The following is a 10,694-nucleotide window of genomic DNA, read 5'->3' on the forward strand; positions in this document are numbered from 1 at the left end:
AAACCAATTCTGCAGGGGAGACCTACCTCGGCACTTGTGCAGGTGAAACCAAAGGGAAGATTTGCTTCACCATATTTTCTAGTCTTTGGCTTAGAATGAAGTTGGTTTGGAAACATATTCAGTGATGCTTCATCTCCTGCTTTGCGTTTGTGTGGGCACCCGTGCTAGCAGTGTGCAAGAGTTTTTTGTTTTTTTTTCCCTTTTCATAACACGCCCCCCCCTGCAATGGCTCTGCGCCCCCCCTGGGGGGCAGGCCCCACACTTTGGGAAGCTCTGCTTTAGGGTACGCTTATTTGATTTATGTCAGATGATGGTACATATAAAATAGTATTGATACTGGTTTAAATCACCTGTTTTAGTATTACCACAGTGACTAATATAAAGAAATGTATCAAAATGGATTTGTTATTTGTGACACTCAAAGCTGAGGTAAACAGCCTATTTTTGTATGAAATTAGTCTGAGAAGTAGATAAACACCTTGTCAGGGCTCTGTTTTCAGGCTTTAAAATCATGGGTCTCTTCGAATCAGAGAAGACAATAAGTATATTAAAGAGTGAAATAAAATGGAAATAAAATGTGCTGGTGCCAAACTTTAGGAAAAAAGAAGAGGGAGCTGGATATTTGTCTGGACTACAAACAGTACTACATTTACAGGCTGTTCATGTCTCTGCTAAATAACCTTGAATTCAGCATTCATGTAAAGGAACAGCATCAATTTTAAATGCCAGTTGAAATCCTCAGAATTATGCCAAATTCTGTTGAAATGGAGACGTGTCTTTGAGATGTTGTGAAGAAACTTCCTATATTTATTATTCAAAATGTTTTCAGAAACCAGTACTATGGTTATGTGGAAAACCATTTTCATGCAAAATAACATGTAAACCCACTTGAGTACTGAGTGATTATGTTACAGAGCTGTGGCATACAATATTTGCACCCAATAGAACTTCAGAAAGTACAGCTATGTGTAGCCTAGTAAATAAATTGTACTCTAGGTGAGCATGAAAAATGGCCTAATTAGCCTAATTCTTTCTGTAATGAAATGAAAGAAGTGTGTCTTTCTTTCGAAAAATTGGAAGTTAAGACAAATACACCAACTTGGGTTTTGAGGTTATATTAAGTTGCCATGTGACCTTACATGCCACTCTTCTCACTGCCAAAATAGCCCTCTGAACATCCACAGCTGTTGAAGCCCTCTCTTTGAACTTGCAGCAGGAGGCCTCAAGCACCGCCTGGCCCTAAGCTATCCCGCCTCCCCACCAACTTTGCAGTTTGTAACCATAGCCTGACGTGGACTTTTAAGAGGGCTCAAGCCTCCCACGGCAGCTGCTCGGCTGGTAAATGGATCCACGTACTGTAGGCAGATCACCTGAGAGCTCCAGGGGTAGATCACTGGAGAGCTGCTCATGTGTCCTGCTGCCTGCTCTGTTTGCAAAGAACCACAGAGAAAAATACATGGAGGACCCATGAGACTGACCAGAAATGAAAACTGCATACTTTAAAGGCCAACTGTTGTATTTAACAGACACTGTTCTACAAGGTGTATTGTAAAACTGAGAATAAAAGTATGTATCATTGAGAAGAGAAGTATGGTGCAGAAAACCAAACAAACAAATAATAAAAAAAAAACCCCAAAATAAATAAACAAACAAACTGTGTACTTAAGGGATAAATGCGCGGAAAGTAGGTGGTATCTACTAGTGTATAACACGCATTAACATTTATGTTAAAAATATCATATCTTGCTTCATTACTCTTTGGGATTACAGTGAATTTCTATGGGATTTTTTAACATTCCCACTTCAAACAGTAATCATGCCTCTTCTTTTCTCTCACTTGGGTGTGCAGTGCTTCAACCATTCAGTTTGTCACCCATGAGACCATGTTATGAATTAGAAAAACCTGTTTCCCACACCTTCGGGATGCCATTAAAATATAACAACCTTGAAAATATTATTAATAATATTGGATGTCTGCAGAAAGTTACATTTTAATGTTGCTTGCGGAAAGAGTCAAAGTCTGTGCAGAAAGTCTGTTTAGACTGGGTCAGTGACTGCTAGGACAAAGTCTATGTTAATGACCTTATCTCTGTTTACAGCTGAAAAAAAAACTGTACATATAATCCATTACTGCCTTTTTCTTATGAGTAGTGACCCTAGTTGATAGAAACATTCCAAAGTAACAAAGGACACTGTCTAATTTGTCACAATTCATATTAAAAGAAATAACCAAAAGAGACAAAAAGACAGAAGCTGTAAATCAGCAGTAAATAATGCCCTCATCACACTGATTGGCACTGTTTGTCCTTCACATTGCTTCATGGCTATTACTATATATTGCTGTCAGCATGAAATTATATTCTATTTTTGCTCTGGTCAACTTGCAGTAACTCCTTATAATCACAGCATGAGCAAGAGCCTTCTATTACTTCAGCAGAACTAGAGACCGTATGCTTTATCACAGCTGTGATGGCTCATCATAGATCAATATTATCTTGTCAAAGATAACACTTTTCTTCAGAGAGAATCTTTACTTAGCATCTTTATTCTGTAAAAGAAAAAAAAGTGAGCTTTTAGTTGGTTGCAGAATGTGAGCCATGTGAACAGCCAATTTCTAGTAAGACCTACCCTGCATTTCTCTCCCCCCCCCCCCAAAAAGAAAAAAAAACCCTGATATACACTGTTTTCCTTCTTCAAAGCCACTGTGATATCTCACTATTGGATACATTGCTATGACAGTTTACATTTGCATTCATGGTCATGGGCTTTGAAGATCCTCTTTGTCAAATTTATTGACAATGACTGTACTGGATGCATTGTTATAGTGTTTTTTGCATTCATAAATACACATTTATATCAAGCTCAGGGTGATTTGCAATAAATTTGATCATTCTTTTTATTATTTGGAACCAAAGTCAACAGTGAAACACATATAGTACTTTGATTTATGACATCAATTTAAGCCTCAGCTGTACAGATGTCATTTTGCTAACAAGCTAAACCAGAATGTTGAGCAGGGTAAACATTATATCTACAACATATTACTATTTTCAATGTAATCATGTTTACAGGCTGTTATCGCTGCTGTTGTACTTTTGTGTAACTGGAGTTTCTTTCTTTTTCTTTAATAAAAAAAAGCTTTGCGAGGTGCGCCTCAGAAAATCATTAACAGGCTAACTGCAATGTTGAGGTGCTGTGGCAAGTTAGCTGCTCTAACCCTCTCTAACCTGCCTTAGCTCTTGCCACATGCTTTCATTTTTTTTTTTAATATTTTGAATAGTTATGTAAACTAGCCGGTGCACACTGATGTATTTTGGTTTATTTATTTTACTAAGATTATCTTGATTGTCACTCTACAGATGTGATAGTGTTACTAGACATGCTGAAGACAAATAACTATAATGTTTTTTTGGTTTGCTTTTTTGAACTTCTTCAACAGGTTTGACCAGCCCACAACCCCCCCACCCTCACCTTCACTACAGAGTCCAATCCCCACTCTCCTACCTCCCTCGCTTCCCCCCCTTCCTGACACCATGACACCCCCCTCCTCCAATCCCTCTCTCAGCAGCAAGACATCTCCCCCCCTCCCCTCCTCCCAAACATCTCCCAGTGTCACAGTGGATCAGGTCAGGAGACAACTGAGGAAGCTTCGCCCCAGAAGGGCAGCAGGCCCAGACAAGGTGTGTCCTAGGATGCTAAAGGCGTGTGCTGCTGAACTTGGGGAGCCGCTACAACGAGTCTTCAACCTCAGTCTGCGACTGGGGAGAGTGCCCGCCCTATGGAAGACATCCTGCATCGTCCCAGTCCCCAAAAAGAACCGGCCCAATGAGCTGAATGACTTCCGACCGGTGGCACTGACGTCACATCTTATGAAGACTCTAGAGCGGCTCTTCCTCAACCTCCTCCGACCACAGGTACAACATGCCCAGGACCCACTACAGTTTGCATACAAGGCGGGTGTCGGAGTGGAGGATGCCATCCTGTACCTCCTACACAGAGCCCACTCACACCTGGATGGGGGAAAAGGCACGGTCAGGATCCTGTTTCTTGACTTTTCCAGTGCCTTTAATACCATCCGGCCCTGTATGCTTCAAGAAAAACTGAACAGGATGGAGGTGGACCCCTGCCTGGTGGCTTGGATCTCCGACTACCTCACCGACAGACCACAGTACGTCAGGCTGAAGGACATCACGTCTGACACAGTGGTCAGCAGCACAGGAGCACCACAGGGAACTGTGCTGTCCCCTCTTCTCTTCACCCTGTACACCTCTGACTTCTGCTACAACTCTGAATTATGCCACATTCAGAAGTTTGCAGACGACACAGCCATCATGGGGTGTATCTGGGATGATCAGGAAGAGGAGTACAGAAGTCTGGTGAGGAACTTTGTCGCATGGAGTCACACAAACCACCTGCAACTCAACACCTCAAAGACTAAGGAACTGGTTGTGGACTTCGGGAGGTCTAGAGAAGGTCCACTGCCGGTTCAGATAGAGGGGGAGGAGGTGGAGGTGGTCAACAAGTACAAGTACCTCGGGCTGTGGGTGGACAATAAACTGGACTGGTCATGCAACACAGAGCACCTGTATAAAAAAGCCCAAAGCCGACTGTACTTCCTCAGGAGGCTGAGGTCTTTTAACATCTGCAGGAAGCTCCTGAGGATGTTTTACCAGTCGGTGGTTGCTGGAGTACTTTTCTATGCTGTGGTGTGCTGGGGGAGCAGCACAGCAAAGAAGGACTCATCCAGGCTGGAGAAACTGATCAGGAGGGCTAGCTCTGTGGTCGGCATGAAGCTGGACACTCTGGTGACAGTGGCAGAGAAAAGGACACTAAAAAAGCTGCTGGACATTATGAACAATGCTGGGCATCCTCTGCACACGGCCATTAACAACCAGAAGAGTCTGTTCAGTGACAGGTTGCTTCTCCCAAAGACAAGAACTAACAGACTTAAAAACTCCTTTGTCCCACACGCCATCAGACTGTTTAACTCCTCCCTGGAGGGGAGAGGGAGGGGAAACAGGAGGACAAAGGAGGGGGGAACAACTAAGCTGTAGTGCCTCTTCACCTCACTGTGCAATACCTTTTGTGCAATACTTTTGTAAATAGTCAACGGTGCAATAGACTCAATACTTGAAATGTGCAATTCACTTGTATTTTTATTTTTATTCCTATTTATTCTATTTATCCCCTTCGTATATTTTATTTATATTGTCTCTGTATTTATATATATATATGTATGTGTGTGTGTGTGTGTGTGTGTGTGTGTGTGTGTGTGTATTATATATATATATATATAATATTCTGTAACTCTGTAACTTCTGTCGGTGCTGTGCTTTTTGGAAATCGAATTTCCCAGAGGAACCCACCCGAGGGATTAATAAAGTTCTATCTAATCTAATCTAATCTAATCTAATATTTTCATTCACCACAGTCAGGTTTTCTTTAATGCACGGACCACATATTTATCGTCAAACAAGTAAGTACAAATTTCCTTTGAGGTGAGGTTAGTGTGAAAGGAAGGAGGGAGTGTGGGGCAGACTGAGGCTGCAAGGCAGCAATCACACAAAACACATTTGGAGATCATTATAGAGCCAGTCATGCTGAGTGACTCCAACAGACTGAAACACTGCTTACAGTGTTTAAAGTGGATTTGATGAAAGCTTTCATTCAGTCCAGCTCATTAGTTTGAGCCTTGGATTGTACACATTCTGAGATTACTCACTGTGGGCCTGTGCTGAGCCGCCAATGCCAGAGGGTTTACTTTTCATTTATTTCTACATAAATAACTCAGTAGAAGCACAAATCTAAAGCAGAACACCTAATATGTTCAGAAAGCATAGCACATGTCCTCAACATCACTCTGCTGTTTGAAAAGCAATATGTGGGTAGCATTTCAGGCAACTCTAGCAAAAAAAAAGCAAAAAAAAAGAAAAGCTTTCACTGCCAATGTTTCACCAAGCCTATATTAGAAATAATTTAAAAATGTGTAATAATTTGAGCAATCCTATTGAAAAGAATATTGTTAACCTGCTGGTTATTCACACAAGTTGAAGACTTGTAGCCGACCATATGGCAACCATTGGCTACTAGGCAAAAATGTGTATTCCCCAATCAGCTGCAAGCGGTTGCTTTGCTAAAGCGCTGTTCACGTGGGGCAAGAGACCTGTCACTGACCCTCTGGTCACCACCACCTTGGGAAAAAATTGTTTTCCGCAACTAGCAAGTGGATATTGGAGTTGCTGGTTGTTGTGGTTGCCGATAGCAGCATGGAATGTGCTAACATGACTGCAAACACTCACAAACTATTTACCTTCAAAGTAAAAGCTTTTTGAAATGTATTTTGTTGCAGGGGAGAATGAAAGGCACCGCTTTTACTTTGAAGGTAAGCTGTCACTGTTTTTGGTCTGAGGGTAAATGGTGAGTATTTGCAAAATTCTGACTAAAGCAAAGATTTTTTGTTCAACTTTTGCTTGTCAGTAATAAACAAATATCCACTTGGAAATTCTCTTTAAACATTTCCACATGCAGAACTAAAGTATCAAAAATACCTTAGGGCAGTGGTACCTTTAAATACAGACTTTGAGTATTTGGCCCATAGCTGGTGAGTTGACTACCTCTGTCTCTGATTCCTGTACACAGTACTGCATCACTGTGCTATAAGAAACACATTTTCCACCATTACCTTTAATAGAATTGAAAAACCTTAACACAAAAGGGTTTAAAGCCAGACCCTATTAACATCCACTCCAGAGCAGTATTGTTGTACTTTTCTAGAAAAACATGGCTCCCAATGTTTCTTAGAATCCATTGAAATTGTGAATGTAGGCATACTCTGAGTGTACAGGGTTGTTTGAGTTACTTCAATCCTTATAGATACGTGGACCAATGAAGAACAGGACTGTAAATTGAATATAGAGTCTCCACTTGAAAAATGGCAAAAAAAATCAATAATATTTTGCATGGCTGGATCGTGAAGGTTCCAAATAGAGCTTCAACATGCAGCAAGAAGAAATGTGCCGTTTGACGCCCCTACACCTCCTGAAAATCCATTGTTCCACTGAAGGAAAAAGGACCCCAGACCATTACGGTGCCCCATCCACTGTGGCACGTAGAAAACATCTCAGGTGGGATCTGCTTGTCATGCCAGTAACGTTGGAAACGATCAGGACCATCAAGGTTATTTTTTTTTCTCATCAGAGAATAAGACTTTTTTTCCACCTTTCAATGTCCCATGTTTGGTGCTCTTGGTGTCCAAACGGTCAGTTCTGTGGCGTTCAAGGAAACAAGACCTTTGAAGACGTTTTCTGTTTGTGAAGCCCTTCAGTGTCAGATGCCATCTGATGGTTATTGGGCTGCAGTCGGCACCGGTAACATCCTTAATTTGTGTAGAGGATTGTCTGGTGTCTTGACGGACAGCCATTTGGATCCTACGGCTCAGTGCTGGTGAAATTTTTTGGGGTCTTCCACTTGACTTTTTTGTTCCACAAGCCTCGGGATCATTTAAGAAATTCCAAATGACTGCCTTACTGGGTCCCACCTCAGCAGCGACGGCACACTGCAAGAGACTCTGCTTATGCAACAAAAAGGAAATTTTTTTTTCCCTTTTCCATAAGAACGTCATGACAGTGAATCCACATTTTTGGATAGATTTGGTCTTTTAAAGGCATGTGGTCCTAAACCTTTGATCAGCTGCAAAACAGCCTATTTAAGTGATGTTTTCAATAAACTGCATGCTCAAAAAATGTTTTGTCTCACTCCCATTTATTCTTGTTGCAAGTTGAACATTACTTGGAAGCTTGTTAAGATTCAACCATGCACCTTAAACTTTTGATCTGGACTGTATTTAGGTTTTGGACTGTTTTGGAGTGTTGATTGGATAAAATAAGGTGTGCTGTTGGCTCTGGAAGTAAGATTGGCAATTTTAATATTTTCTAATGTGCCCTTAAACCAACATATTAATTCATATTAATGTTCTCTAGAGATAGTTAAAAAAGGAATTTGTTGAAGAATGGATTACACAACACTATTACTGAATTAACTGAATTCAACTTTTAAATCTGATGGCTGGCAGTGAGGCTATACGCTGGGAAATTATTCTCACTGCAAGGTCGACATTTAGCTGATGCTCTTATCTAAATGTTAAAGATTGGAGCCACATTTCTCTTTTGTTCTGGTCTCCTTGATGCCTTGAAGCCTGTGTCCGAAAGCATTCATGCGCATGGAATGATGCAGTCATTCACCAACATGGCCCTAGGCCCTTACGGACGGAAGACAGAACAGGCTCCTGTCTGACTCAGCTCAGGTCCACACAGTGGGCTGTCAAAAACCATCATCTTCATACACTCCTGCAATCAATACCTTACAGCCTCCTGACAGAGTGTGTTAGTGCAACACACTCCTGTTTATTTCGTACTCTTAACCACAAAGAGGCTCAGTAAAAGGATAGCGTGGCAAAGGATATAAAAGGGAACAATAACATTTTTAGTGACGACACAAAGTCTGTTCATTCCTACTTTGTTGGCAACAGTGACAAAAAACAAATCAGAGGGTTTTGCAACAGCAAAGTGTTGAAGTTATTTCACAAATTCCCACAGTTTGGAATTATTTAATGCTTTTTGTCCATGGCGCCACATAAATGCAACATTTATTTTCTCTTGCCTGCTAAAGTTGCAAGCAGGGATATTTTGCAAATGTTACAAGTTGTTGCAACAATTCTTGCTCAAAGTCTGTGATTTATAGCTCAGAAGCTGAATGCTTAAGCCTTTCCAAAAAGTTTTGACATAGGGCTCAACTTAGGAAGCTCTGGACGAGTCTATACAATAATGGTATTTGTGCTACAGCACAGTGCTGTACATCAATGTACACTCGCAAGAGAAGAAACACATTAAAAGCAGTGAAGTTAAATATGCTTTAATTCAATTACATTTATGCATTTTTTGTTGCTTATTGTGAATGAAAAACTACACCAAATAAAATCAGCTGAACTTTAAAAACCTTGACTTTAGAGTGTTGAAATATCTATCTCTGGAGGACTGTTAGTGCTGAAGCACTGTTGAAAATTTTCACAAATTTAAAGTTAGCAGTAAGTTGATGTAATTAAAGCAGAGCTTTGGCTGATGAATAGCTACAGTGTCCTCATCTCAAAACATTACTTTCAGAATTTGCAAATGCAAAACTGAAGTATATTCATTTTGTTAAAGATGCACCAGGAAAGCCAGAAATGAGAATGAAGATTTTTGACCTTTCGCCTACAGTACAAATGTCTCTATGGAAATTATATGTATGAGGCAATCAAAAGTACAGCCATGGAGTTTAGTCTGTGTAATGTAGCCTGCTGTCAAAGTTACCATATCTGTTGCAACATCAGCTACTTGTGTTCCAGGGCTACAAGCCAGCTTGCCCTTAAAACACACACATACAGTGAGATGCACACACATACACACAGACACACAGGAACACACACAGACGCACTTGCAAAATCAATAATCTTCAGTCTCACTTGACAAACAAGCACACCAGAGCCTCTCTGTGGTATGAGGGTTTTCCATCCTGCCAAGTCTTGGTTCCAAAACTTGTGTATAAAGTTGCATCTTCTTTTTTTTAAGATGTTAAAAATCCAAAAGTTTGCTTACAGACTTGTGCCCAAACTCAGCTTTGTTCCACAAACAGGAATAGAGTACAGATATACTGTAGTAGCTCCAAGTCAGACTTTCACCTTTGAACTACAAAGACTGTGTAGGGCTCAGTGCCAAAACAAATACATTCTGTCATTTATAATTACTTTCAAATCATTATAAAATCCTGCTAGAGGTTTTAATGACTTTGAAAGTTTTTGTTGAAATAGTGGTCAGAATTATAATTAGGGCCGGGTCACATTAGATTTATCAACAAACTTAAGACAAGAATTTTGATAAGGAATGCATACTACGCATAGACATGCGTGCACAAAAAATAAAACGAGAAGAAAAGAGTAGTATTGATATGCCAAGCACAACTCTGCATAGCAAAAGAAACTCTATTATTGCTAATAAACTGTGATGTGTGATATATAAACCCTCTGCTTGACTCACCCATGCTAACGTCCAGAGAGAAGGGGTCCATAGTGAGCGGTCTCTGCCAGACAGACTAGAATTCTGTCTTCCACTCTCAGGTGATAACTTGTTCTGGAGATCAGAGAAGGTCTATGTATGTCAGACTGTTCTCCCAACAAACTCTTTTTTAATCTTTTTTTTTTTTTTTCCGGGCTAGCTCACTTGCAAAGAATGGACAGTCCCCTGATGCAGATCAATCTGTTTAGAACTCTCCATTCTGGGCATTAGGAAATCCTGGCTTTCTTTGGGTCTAAAGCAATCGAAAGAGAGCAGTGCATGGCTAAACTCCTAAACAGGACTTTCTCATGCTTGCTGGTACCTTCCAGGACAATGCCACTGGTGATAGGGGTTTGTTTTTACTATTTTTTATGCTTCAACACCACTTTGTGCTGCACATGCCATCATACAAGAACACAATAATGAATATTATCAGGGCTTCACACACTGGTGGTGCATGCTAATTTGTATATATATAAAACCATACCGGTACTACAAAATGCAAAATCCAAAATGCAAAAAAAAAAAGAAAAAGAAAAAGAAAATCTCCCTAATGAACAATCAACAAAGACTCAAATAAATGAATAAAAAAAATATTGCTAATAT

The 10,694-nt window shown here is 40.4% G+C and overlaps 1 protein-coding gene across 3 annotated transcripts in view; it reads right to left on the reverse strand.

The window, feature by feature from the left end:
- Positions 1 to 10,314, reverse strand: part of rxraa (retinoid X receptor, alpha a) — a 160,444-nt gene extending 150,130 nt beyond the window's left edge. For 2 of the 3 annotated variants that reach the window (XM_085359671.1, XM_085359668.1), the window contains exon 1: positions 10,071 to 10,298. In XM_085359671.1, the coding sequence (XP_085215797.1) occupies positions 10,071 to 10,101 (31 nt within the window). In that variant the 5' untranslated portion in view covers positions 10,102 to 10,298. Of the gene's footprint in view, positions 1 to 10,070 lie in introns of all 3 variants that reach the window. The other variant, XM_085359669.1, reaches the window with a different exon arrangement.
- Positions 10,315 to 10,694: the final 380 nt, after the last annotated feature.

This window comes from Diplotaxodon limnothrissa, linkage group LG7 (assembly GCF_057381915.1).
Source record: "Diplotaxodon limnothrissa isolate DT_005_m linkage group LG7, D_limnothrissa_male_GT1.1, whole genome shotgun sequence".
Classification (NCBI taxonomy): Eukaryota; Metazoa; Chordata; class Actinopteri; order Cichliformes; family Cichlidae; genus Diplotaxodon; species Diplotaxodon limnothrissa.